Below are 12,779 nucleotides of genomic sequence, written 5' to 3'. Positions count from 1 at the left end.
CTAAAGTAAAAAATTTTTAAAAAGAGGAGATCAGAGATGGTGGATGGCTGAGAGTCTCCTCCCATGAGTCCTCCGGCACCAAAGTCTCTAAATCTGGAATCCATAATTACTGCCAGTCTTCAGCCATTGCTGATAATTCCCATTGCTGTGTGTGTTAACAATTATCCAGCTTGTAAGTAGGTTCAAAATCCATTTTCTTTTTCTTTTTTTTTTTTTGAGACGGAGTCTCACACTGTTGCTGGGCTGGAGTGCAATGGTGCGATTCCACCTCACTGCAACCTCCGCCTCCCGGGTTCAAGCAATTCTCCTGCCTCAGCCTCCCAAGCAGCTGGGATTACAGGTGCCTACCACCACACCGGCTAATACTTTGTATTTTTAGTAGAGACAGGGTCTCACTATTTTGGTCAGGCTGGTCTCCAACTCCTGATCTCATGATCTGCCCGTCTCGGCCTCCCAAAATGCTGGGATTACAGGCATGAGCCACCGTACCCAACCCTCAAAATCCATTTTCTAGTAAATTATGTTATAAATCGTAGGTGAGTTTTTAGAATAAACCACAAAGGACTATCTAGGTGAAACTTAGTATATAGAGATAATGTTGTATATTCTGTCTTACACATACACTTCTTCTCTCTCCTGTTCTTAGTAATTTAGCAAATAAGAATGTTAGGAAAGCATAGTCGAGTACAGTCTTTTGTGTGGACATATTTTTGTTTCTCTTGTGTAAAAATACTTTCTGGGTTTTATGATAAATGTGTGTTTAGCTCTATAAGAAATACAACAATTTCCAAAGTGAGTACATTATTTCACATTTCCGTCAGCAGCGTATGAGAGAGAGTTCCAGTTATCTTATATCCATGGCATAGTCAACTTTTTCGATTTTTGCATTTCTCTGATGACTGAGGTTATACAGGCTACTTGATATATAGGATCTGATGTATTAATCCCTTAATATATAGGCTACTTGTATATGTTTATAAAGCATCTCTTCAAATGTTTTCTCCATCTTTCAAACTTTGGATATTTGTCTTACTGTTATGTGTTTTAAGAGTTCTGTAAGTATCCTGGTTGGGAGTGAGCTATTTTACACAACAGATGGTTGCAAATATTTTTTACTATTCTGTGCTTTGTTTTTGCATTTTGTAGGTGTCTTCTGAAGGGCAGAAATTTTCATTTTGGGGTGCAGGTGTACTAGCTACAGATTCTCACATCATTTATTAGTTTCAAAATTATTACATCTTTTTTTTTTTTTTAATTTTTGGAGACAGAGTCTTGCTCTGTCACCTAGGCTGGAGTGCCAGTGGCGCAATCTCAGCTCACTGCAACCTCTGCCTCCCAGATTTAAGCAATTCTTATGCCTCAGCCTCCAAAGTAACTGAGACTACAGGCATGCACCACCATGCCCAGCTTATTTATTTATTTATTTATTTATTGAGACAGAGTCTCATTTCGTCACCCAGGCTGGATTGCAGTGGTGTGATCTTGGTTCACTGAACCTCCACCTCCCAGGTTCAAGCAATTCTCCTGCCCCAGCCTCCTGAGTAGCTGGAACTACAGACACATGCCACAACATCTGGCTAATTTTTTAAATTTTTAGTAGAGACGGGGTTTCACCGTGTTAGCCAGGATGGTCTTAATCTTCTGACCTCGTAATCTGCCTGCCTGGGCCTTCCAAAGTGCTGGGATTACAGGTATGAGCCACCACGCCTGGCCCTTTTTTTTTTTTTTTTGACATGGAGCCTTGCTCTGTTACTCAGGCTGGAGTACAGTGACACAATCTCAGCTCACTGCAACCTCTGCCTCCCAAGCTCAAGCAATCCCCCTGCCTCAGCCTCCTAAGTAGCTGGGATTATAGGTGTGCACTACCACACCCAGCTAATTTTTATATTAATAATAGATACCAGGTTTTGCCATGTTGGTCAGGCTGGTCTTGAACTCCTTACCTCTAGTGAGCCACTTGCCTCAAATTCCCACAGTGCTGGGATTACAGAAGTGAGCCACCATGCCTGGCCAGTTTTTGTATTTTTGGTAGAGACGGGGTTCACCATGTTGGCCAAGATGGTCTTGAACTCATGGCCTCAAGTGATCTGCCCACCTTGGCCTCCCAAAGTGCTGGGATTACAGGTATGAGCCACCATTCCTGGCCTTGTTTTCATTTTTAAAGTTTATTTTTGCCAAACACACAACATGTTTATAGTATCTAGAATTCTAGGTTGACAGGCTTTTTATTTCCATTTAGACCTTGTAAGATGCCATCCCACTGTCTTTTGACTTGCATAGTTTCTGATGGGTAGTCTGTAGTAATTCTTATCCTTGCTCTTCTGTACCTAATGGGGATATTTGTTCTCTGGGTGGTTTTAAGGTTTATCCCTGGTTTTTCAGCCGTTTGGTTCCCATGTACCTTCACACGGGATTTATGTTTATCTTGCTCAGGATTCATTGGCCTTCTTGGATGGGTGAGTTTATAATTTTGGTCAATTTGGGGAAATTTTTGGTCATTATTTCTTCAGGTTTTTTTTGTGGTTTTTCCTCTCTCTCCTGCTTCTGGAAACTCTGGGTGCATACTGCTTGATATTGCCAGAGAAGTTCCTGAGCATCTGTTTGTGTCATTGTCTTTGCTTTCCAGTGTTTTCCTCTTTGTGGCTGAGTTTAGGATTTCTGTTGCTGTCCTTATGTTCACTCACCTTTTCTTCTGACTTTTTAGTTTGCGGCTAACCCTGTTCAGTGACTTTTTCATGTTTTTTATCTCTGGAATTTTTACTTGGTTCTTTTTTGTATCATTTTTCTTTTCTTATCATTTTCAAGCTTTACTTTAAACTCTTGAAAACGTTTATCAGAGGCACCATCAAGTTCTTTTCTGAGCCAGGTGTAGTGCCAGCTACTCAGGAGGCCAAGGCAGGAATCACTGGAGCCTGGGAGCTGGAGGCCAGCCTGGGCAACATCGGTCTCTTAAAAAAAAGAAAGAAAACAAAAGTTCTTATCTGAAAGTTTCATTATCTATGTGATATGTGGACCTGTGTTTATGTGATTTTTCTCTCACTTAGGGGACACATGTTTTGTATGTCTGAAAACTTTTTATTGAAGGGTGGATGTTGTGGACGTCATGTTGTGTGTCTAGCTTTTTCATCTTCCTTCAAAAAGACTTGCCCTTTATTCTGATAGCAAGTGGCTTATTTGCAGATTTAGTTTCATATTTGTTTTTACTGTTTAGAGTGCCTTTAGAGTAGTAGCTTCTACTCTTGAGTAGCCTTTCTGAAGTCTCTACTGACTGGCCCTCTGTTCAGTGAGAGCACTCTACCATGGCAGGCCCACACTCAGCGCCCTTCAGCCCTGCGTGAGCTCTGGGCTGGCCAACTCCCAGCACCCCGTCCTTTCCAGACAGACAGAGCTGCGCCCTGCGCAATACAGCTGCTTAGTGATCGGCAGTGAACCCAAGGCTCCCACGCAAACCCTTTGTCTGCTTAGCTCCCTCCTTCCAGGTCTCGGATATAAGAATTACCCAGTTTGTAAGCAGGTTCCCAAAGCATTTTCCAGTAAATCATGTTATAAATTGTAGCTGGGTGTTTAGAATAAACCACAAAGGACTGCATAGGTGGGATTTGTTACACAGAGAGAACGCAGATTCTTTCTCACGCATACCCTTCACACTTTCTCTCCTGCTGTTGTTAGTAGTTTAGTAAAAGAAGAATGTTGGGAAAGCGTATTTGAGCACAGCCTCAACCTCCTTGGCGTCCCAACCCTCCCGCGCAGTGGTCCAAACAGTGCCATTGGGCTCAAGGGCTCAACACGTTTTCCTTCTGTCGGGTCACAGTCCTTTCCTGCGCCTGACGACGGTTGTTAGATTTATTGTGAGCAGTGCTGCAGCTGTTAACATCAGGATGTTGAGTCCAGTCCCGCTTAGCCTGAAATGGACAGAGCAGAACTTCCTGCTGCTCTTCATCCGTCCGTCGCTTGCGGATTTTTGGGCTGTTTCTACCTTCTGGCTGGTGTGAGGGATGCTACCATGAACACTCACACACAGGTGTCCGTGTCTGCGTGTCCTCGGTTACCTGGGCTGTGCACCTGGGTGTGGAACTGCTGGGTTCCATGGCAACTCTGTTTAACATGCTGAGGAACCCCCAGCCTGTTTTCTAAAACGGCTATTCCATTTTGAATTCTCACCAACGATGCGATGTGTGAGGGTGCCAGTCTCTCCACTTCCTTGAGTTCAGGTTTGTGTTTTGGTTACTTGTCGTAGCTTTTTGGCCGGGTAGTTTCGTGTTTCCCTGGAGCAGAGGGTAGGGCCTCCAAGAATGGACAGCCACGTTTCTGCATTGGCGATGTGGCAGGAAATTCTGTGCCGGGTGTGGGGGCCGCTGCCTTGCAGAATGCTACCCTGTGAGCATTTGTGTCTTTAGGTTTCCCAGACACTCAGTCACTGCTCTGGCTCCTGTCTTGTCTTTCACCATCAAAATCAAGAAGGGACTACTGAGACTATTCATGGCAGGAAGGGCAGCCAGGCCCCCGGCCACCTGCCAGCTGTGAGAACCAGCCACTTGCTCCTCCGTAAGCATACCTGACCCAGAGAATGGGGTGGCGATCTTCATTGCCAGATCACGAAGAGTCCCAGATTGTGATGTGTTCCCATATCTCCTTCGCGTTCCCTGAACCTTGCCCTGGATAAAGTCAGCCCTCACTGAACAGCTTGCTGTGTGAAGGAATCTGTTGGTTCCATCTGGGTTCCGTCCCCGGGGCAGCAGCACAGCTCTGGAAACCCTGGGGAAGCCCCTCGCCTCCCCCAGTGACCGCTGGAGGAGAGGCCGGGCAGGAGCCTCCATCTCCCTGTACCACCGCCGCCTTCCGCGAGCCACACAGCAAGGCGAGGTTTGTGGTGAGACGCTTGTCACATCCTTGGCCCTGTCCCTGTGGGATGGTTGATAGTCATGCGTATGCTAATGTCTCGGGAACTTCCTGCGGTAACTGAAACGTTAACTAACAGAATTTTCAGGACGAGAGATTTTTGCAGCGTGGTCTCATTAGTTGAGCGTGTTGCGGGATGGGGGCGTTGGATTGGCCCGCCCTTCCTGCGATTTGATTTTGCTCTTTACCCAGCTCGCTGCCCCTCTGGCTGAGATAATGCTCTTTGTCTGAGATGAGCTGCGTTTTTGCCGAGCTCTGTAGAGCCCTATGTCTGCACCTTTTATTACTGCTGGATCAGTTAGCTGATTTTGTGGCTCTCATATTTGAAGTACTTCACCTTACGCTCTGAAAGCAGAAATTATAAAACTGCTGCCCCTAGCTCTTTGCCTCAGTGTAAGAAAATGTGATGGCCTCTGTGAGCACCAGGCTTAGCACGCAGGGGAGAGACAGACCTGTGACCCGGGGCCCCCCAGTCCCTCCTGCCACAGGCTGTTGATCTCTCCCAGTAGAAAGCACGCAGCAGAGCGGGAGAAGCAGTGTCAGCAGCTTTTCGGTGGCTCTTGCTGTCATGCTCTGGGTATTGTTCTTCTTTGAAGTGTCATCGTTTTAAAAGATCGCAAAAGATTGAAATAACCTTGCTTCTTAGGAGAAACTACTTCTGTGGCTTTTCTCCAAAAGCGTAGGAGAACAATAGAAAGAGAGCCGAGCTGGTGTTGAAGTCCAGGCGGGGGGCTGCAGGCTCCTCTGCATCCTCGGTCACTGTGTGCCCCGGTGGTCGTCTGCAGCCTGAGCATCAGCTTCCCTGTGCCTCGGAGGCAGCTCTGTGCTGAGATGGAGAGATCTTGGCTTTACTGCCCCCTCCCCCTGCCCGCATCTTGGGGTTGTCCTAGTTCAAGTCTTTCTTCTGCTCACCGGAGACACTGCAGGGCCTTTGTGCTGTGTCCCTGGCAGCAGCTGCTGACAGGTCACATGTCAGGTGACGCCCAGAGCACATGTCCGGGAAGGTCCCGCCAGCTCCGGGCGGCTCGCTGTCTCTGGCATTTCAGGGACCTCAGCGCAGCTGCCCTTTCCCCCTGGGCTGCTCTATCCCCGATGCTGCCCCCGCCTCAGGCATTTCAGGGACCTCAGCACTGCCCCCCCCCCCGTGCCTTTCCTCAGTCAGCAGCACCCCCAGACCTCAGCACTGCTGCCCCCCCGTGCCTTTCTTCAGTCAACAGCACCCCCAGACCTCAGCACTGCTGCCCCCACCGTGCCTTTCCTGTCAGCAGCACCCCCAGACCTCAGCACTGCTGCCCCCCATGCCTTTCCTCAGTCAACAGCACCCCCAGACCTCAGCACTGCTGCCCCCCGTGCCTTTCCTCAGTCAACAGCACCCCCAGACCTCAGCACTGCTGCCCCCCCGTGCCTTTCCTCAGTCAACAGCACCCCCAGACCTCAGCACTGCTGCCCCCCCGTGCCTTTCCTCAGTCAGCAGCACCCCCAGACCTCAGCACTGCTGCCCCCCGTGCCTTTCCTCAGTCAGCAGCACCCCCAGACCTCAGCACTGCTGCCCCCCGTGCCTTTCCTCAGTCAGCAGCACCCCCAGACCTCAGCACTGCTGCCCCCCCCATGCCTTTCCTCAGTCAGCAGCACCCCCAGACCTCAGCACTGCTGCCCCCCCGTGCCTTTCCTCAGTCAGCAGCACCCCCAGAAGGGAGAAAGATAGTGCAGGGCTGTGTCCTGGCCCCAGCTCTGTGTGGAGGCGTGTCCTGCTGCCCAGGGAGAGCATTGCCTTTACTTACCCTGGGCTCTCCCTTGGCCTGCGGTGCAGACACCGAAATGGCACTGAGGCCTGCGGACCAGGATGGTTTTCTCCTCGCTGTTGGGGTGACTAGTTTGTCCCCATACAACAGCCTTGGTAACTTCAAGCCCTTCCCTGGGGCCCCCGAACTGTGCCAACCTCTGAGGCTCATGAAGGCCGGCTCGCCCTCTCACTGGCAGCCTGGCTTCATGTGAGCTACGAGATTGCTCCCGGCTCAGTGTGGGTCATCGGCACATCCCTTCTGTCTCCAGGCCACACAAGAGCACCTCTTCTCCCTCCCCTTGCCCTCTATGTCTTCCCTTTAAAGTAAGTAGCATGCTTCAGATTCCACTTTGAGTGTTCTTCAGCGCCGCCGTCTAAAGATCAGTGTATCAGAGGAGGCAGGTCAGGAGACAGAAGCGGTCCTATGCAGAGATGACTGGATTCTTCCCCGGCTTGCAGCATGAGGTGCGCCTACCAGCTCCTGGAGCAGGGCATGGCTCAGCGAGGCTCTCAGGGACCTGCTGCTAAAGGGGGTCTCGGTTTTCCTTTGGCTCGGCTGGTGACACCAGCACTGAAGAGAGGGCCACTGGTCATGTCACTTCTTTAGCCCTAGCCCTCACAGCTTTCCTGGAGGTCCAGGCAAGCACAGGGACATTGAAGGGATTTGGGAAGACGATTCAGGCCTGCCTGGCCACTGCGTGGTGCAGCCCCTGGTCCCCAGCAGTGCCACCTTCACACTCCTGGGCCTCCCCGGGCCCCTCACCGTAGGCCCCCGCTGGCTTGGCTTTGCCTCTCGCTGCAGGCCTGGTACGGGTGGTGGGATTTACCATTTCCTCTTCAGAATAAAGAGCTCACTTTCTGATCAGTGGTTAATAAAGAAATAATTTTTAAAAATAAGAAGAATAAAGAGCAATTATAAAATTACACATTTTATTGCTGATTGTGGTAATTTAGCTTCTGGTTAATTGAAGTTTTATGGTAACCATTACTTTTACCTCCATAAGCCAGTGGAGAAAAAAGAAATTTTGTTTAGTTACATGTTCTGGTTAGCTGAGTTTAACTGACATTTTATTGTCTTGACATATTTTTCTTATATTCTTCCCAGGGAGATGCAGTGAAAGACTTGATGCTTCGCTTTCTGGGTGAAAAGACTGCAGCAAAGAGACAAGTCCTAAATGCCAGCTCAGTGGAACCATCTTTTGGTGGACTGAAACAGCTAATCGTAAGTGACAATGTGTTTGATTTCAGCCTGGCTTTCTGATAAGTCCTGTCTGTCTTCATGGCATTTTCTCTAGAAGTTAATTACTTTGAATGTTACTCAGAGTTCTTGCACACAAGCAGAATTCTGTTGGAGGAGACGCCAGTCCCCTGCACCAGAAAGCATCATATTAACACATGGATACTTTTAACCCCAGTCAGTTAAAAAGCCATTATTGGAAATGACCGAATTACTCAAATACACTTTGATGGAGTATGCTCCATCACATATAATGGAGATAAATGATTTATGTTCATTCGTAAAATATATTGTATTTTCTGCACATTTTTTAGAAAGTTTATTATTGAATGGATGGATTTCTGAACATCTTTAAGCTTTGTCATGAATTCTGTACGTAGGTTTTTAAAATTCATTAATACTGGGTCACCACTGCTGTACAGGTTGATTTGTTGCCAATGAATTTTTAATCTTAAAGGCAGCTGTAATCATGTTGGATAGCTTTTATAGAGTAAGGAGAAGATACTGGAAGTTGGCCGTATATGTTTCCCTCAGGAATCCTAAGGTAGCCATCGGGTAAGTCCTCTGAAATGAGAGCCCCGTCTCACCGAATCTCACCTCCCCAGTGTCGTCTCGTTAGGAGGCTGTGGAGTTGCTCTGCCAGCGCATCCAGACGGATGCCAAGAGTGGACTTAGCAAAGCCATGCCCCCGTGCCTGCAGGCTGTCAGTGGGCGCTCTTTCCTGAAGGGGTTTGGAAAGTGAGGTCCTTGGTTTGGGAATAAGTCCCAGCGGCGCGTGGTCTGGACTCACTCTTGCTTTGGGTGAACAGTCTGGAGGACGCATCTTCTCTTTGCAGCCTTCCAAAGAGAGAATGGAATTTCCTGCTTCACTTATTTTGCCAATAGTTCCCTATCTTGTTTCTCTCAATTGTTACGGATTCTTCTACCAGGCATTTTAAGCAAATTTTAGTTCCTAAAGATATAATAGTTGAAAGGTTTAGAAATTTCTTGAGGATTAAATTTTGTAGCCCATTGAAATGACAGGCGAGGGTTAGCCTCGTTAGCCTGTGAAGTAAAACAGAAAATGAAAATGTTTTCCAGTTTATTTTGGAGTAGCACATGGCTCAGTCTCAGCTCAGAGGTGATTGTCTTTGTGTCAAAACAGTGATACTACGTAAATCGCTTAGTCACACAAAGACTTTACAGTGAAATTCGGGATAAGACAGTCCCAGTTCCTTTCTTATTCCATCACCTCTGCCTCTAATTCGGCATTTGAAAGCGAGGTCTAGCCTGTCCCCATTCAGCCAGGAATTATGGTGTTTGTGAAGTCCTGAGCCAGAACCACAGGAGAGGAGTGGTTTCTTCTGCGTTAACAGTAGCATTTAGCAAAGTAACCACACTTCTTTCTTAATCGACTGGTTCTCTTGAATTCAGACACATCCTTATTATGTGTGGTTTTGTGACTTCGGTGCCACTTTGGGAGCTTTTCTGGGTTCAGGATGGGTTGGGGGCTGCCTGCTGCACCGACTAGGCCGCCTGGAACCCCTTTGCCTGGGGCCTGGGGCCTGGGGCCTGGGGCCTGGCGCCCGGCTGCGATGACCCAGATCGAAGATGTGTGAGGGCCTTTCGGAAGCACAGGTGGGGGCCGTGCTCCACTGTGACGTCGTGCGGGGACACTGTGCCCTGGGCTCCTGGATTTTCTTGTCCCTCTCTTTTGACTTTAAACTTGGCTTTGACTTTCCACTTTCTAGTGCTCTGTTGTCAGCAGCTCTCTTCCTTCCTAAGAGAACCTAAAGGGAAAAAAATTGGAATCCTCCCCATTTTACTCAAAAGTTAGTTTCTTATATCTTCTTCTCAGTCTTGATTGTTAACTTCCTTTGATCCCTGATCTTTTTCCCAAAAAACCTTTTTTGGAGTCTTGCCCAAAAAGCCTGTTTTTGAGAAAGCACCAAACGTTGGCAAAGCCCCCTTAGTTACTTGGATTTTATCCTGATTTTATTCTATGCATGAACTGGGAGGTGACATGTCACCAGTGTCAATAACAAATGCTGTAACTTGTGGGGGGAGACGGAGCCAACCTAAGAAAATTAAAAATCTGTAATAAGCACTGTGACAGTCAGGAAGCGTGTGTCTCATTCACCAGTGCGTCTGAGGACCCAGCACGCTGGGGCACAGAATGGGTGCACAATAAAGGGATGAGGGGCTGAATAGATAAGAGGACCCCCAGGCTGTAAGCTACTCTTTTGATAAAGAAGTAGCATCAGAATGTTGGGTTTAAAGAAATAGAGAAGGAGCTGATGCAAAAGGATAGAGTGGGGGTGGTTTCTAGTGGAGGGCACAAAGCGTGAGAAGAAATGAAATCACAGGAAGATGAGTCTGGAGAGAGAGGGAACGTTTCTTCCTCTGCCGTGACAGAAAAGGAAAGGAAGGCGATAGGATGAATATCGAATCAAGCACATTTTCAAACTGTGATTCTGAGAACCCCAGGGCTCCAGGGAGGGGCCTCGGGTGACTGGCCATGGCCTGGGGAGGCAACTTGGTGGGGACAGAGTGTCCTGTGGAGCATTTCAGCAGGATCTAGTTTATATGTTAGTCTCTCTTGAGGTTTCTTTTTCTGGGGGAAGGGCGAATGGTGGATGAATTTTACTATTTAAAAAGTTTGGAAAACTAAAATAGTCCAAAATCCTCACTTTGTAGATTAGAAACTAAGATCTACAAAGGTGTGGAGGTTGGCCCTAAACAAATGTCCTCGCTCCTGTTACCAGCGTCCCTTACGTAGTCCACACAGCCCGGCAAAGAGCTCAGTTGCTGGTGGTGGTTTTGCTCCCACCAAATGACTTAGTATTTCTCAGCCATCGGATCTGCGCGCTGTGGGAATTAGGCCTTGCCATTCCGTTTCTAGGATGGGTGGAATCCAGGAGTAGGATGTGCCCGTGAGAAGACCTTGTATCTGATGGAATTGAAGCAAACAAGTTCTCAATTGTGTTTCTTTGTGTATTCATTGAGCAAACACATACTAAGCCTCTTCTCTTTCAAGCAATTACAGTAAAGGTTGCTAAGATAGGGCTCTTGGTCTGTGAAATTCTGCCTTCTTAACCATTTATGGTATTTACTCAGATTTAGAAGTGCTACTCTGTTATTATTTTTAATTTACTTGTCACTGACTTAAAGATCATACACTATGTTTAAAGGAAGTATAAATTCCAGCTTCACACATTTATTCTAACTCTTGTGATTCTTCATGAGTGTCTTCAGACACAGACACAAATTCAGCTGCGCTCCCAACCTCCGGCAGTGAAATTTCCCTTTTCTCTCCTTATGCCCTGTATCCGCTTCCCACAGAGAAGCTACTGGTACCACATCTTGAATACCAGTTCCCACAAGGCTGGGTCTCTAACTGGTGGGAATCCCGAGAGCTCCAGCATGTCCCAGAGCAGAGTTCCCAGCTGTTCCCCACCTTGCAGAGACCGAAGAACCCTTCCAGAGTCAGAGAAGCCAAACCTTCCCCCGGGACACTCCCGTCTCCTTCTTCCTCTGCACCACGCTGCCCAGGCTGTGGAATTGTCACGCACATGATCACCTAACATGCAGAAGTCTTTACTCATTAACTCAGAGGAAGTACAAAAACCCGGGCAGAGACTTTCTCCTCAGATAGAAGCAGGAGATGATCCGAACTGTAGGCGTTTGTATACGAATGCTGCAGCTGATCTGTGAGCCACTGGAAACTGTGTGCTCCCCCAATTGCCTTTCTTCCCAGCCTCTTTTACCATATTTACAGTAGTGCATCCTCAAAAAGGTAAACAAGCATCCCTTGCTTCGGGGGTTAGCAGACTTTTCCCACATCACACTAAGTTTAAATATGAGTAAATGTCAGTCGAATGCTACCGAAGTGATTCTGTAATTATTTCTATGATTGGAAAGCTTTGGAGAGAGATGGAGATACTCTTTTTTTAAAAGGGGAAAAACAGCTAATTTGTAAATGTCTGTATACTTTATAATTTGCTAATGCAGTTACAGATCTCCAGGTTAGCTGTTTCCCCAGCCCATGCTCTGTTCCCGAGGGTGTGGGTGTGGCCCCCTCGATTTGGCCTGGGAAAAGCTGCTGTGATGTGTCATCCTGAGGCAGCGGCTGGACTGGCAGCCTGGTGTGCTTTATAATCATGGGTTTAAACATCACACAGAGAGCCATGCATGTTAGTCGTAGTTAATTTTTTCTGCAGGCTACTTTTTACCCTCTTTGATTCTTCCTGTTATTAATAAATATATACCCTGGTTTGATGTCTTCCTTACGTTGGAAATGCTTGAGCCCAGAAGAAGCTTTATTAACACACCTAACGGGAACTTACGAAAGGTGAGACATGTATTTATGAGAAGATCTTTACCTTGCCCTGGTATTTTAATTCTAATATGCCCTAAAATAGTTCCTGTTGTCTTCAAGGCAGCCAGGAAAGGATCTGAAAGGATCTGAATATCTCCCTAAGTTATGTCAGACGTTCCTAAGATCGTAGTTACAGGGAGATGGATGTCCCTGCCTGGGAGGAGGGCATCTTAATCACTTTAATGGTATCGTAGAGGCAATAATTCCCTTTGAGTCTTAGATGGGGAAAAGTTACTTGAGTGATTTTATGAGACTTTTGCTCAACATTTGGAAGTTGTGTAATGCCTACGTTCAGTTTTTCGAATAGACCCTGTATTGTATTCCCAGTAAAAAAAAAAAGCAAAAGTAACACTGATCTAAAATCTTTATCTCATATCAAACTAACTTCATCGTTAGAATTCTATATGTTGTGTACAGTAATTATGAGATTATCATAAGATTTCCTTCACAAAGTTTAAAATTTTAGGTGGTATACTTTAGATTCTGATTTTAAAAATAATTTC

General features: G+C 47.0%; 1 protein-coding gene across 4 annotated transcripts in view; it reads left to right on the top strand.

Annotated features, from left to right (window-relative positions):
* Positions 1-12,779, top strand: part of TRAPPC12 (trafficking protein particle complex subunit 12) — a 107,295-nt gene that overhangs the window by 15,270 nt on the left and 79,246 nt on the right. For all 4 annotated transcript variants that reach the window (XM_008981200.3, XM_035273331.3, XM_008981201.4 and 1 more), the window contains exon 3: positions 7,788-7,904. In XM_008981200.3, the coding sequence (XP_008979448.1) occupies positions 7,788-7,904 (117 nt within the window). The remainder of the gene's footprint in view (positions 1-7,787; positions 7,905-12,779) is intronic.

This window comes from Callithrix jacchus, chromosome 14, assembly GCF_049354715.1.
Source record: "Callithrix jacchus isolate 240 chromosome 14, calJac240_pri, whole genome shotgun sequence".
Classification (NCBI taxonomy): domain Eukaryota; kingdom Metazoa; phylum Chordata; class Mammalia; order Primates; family Cebidae; genus Callithrix; species Callithrix jacchus.
This window is presented reverse-complemented; position numbering and strand designations above follow the sequence as displayed.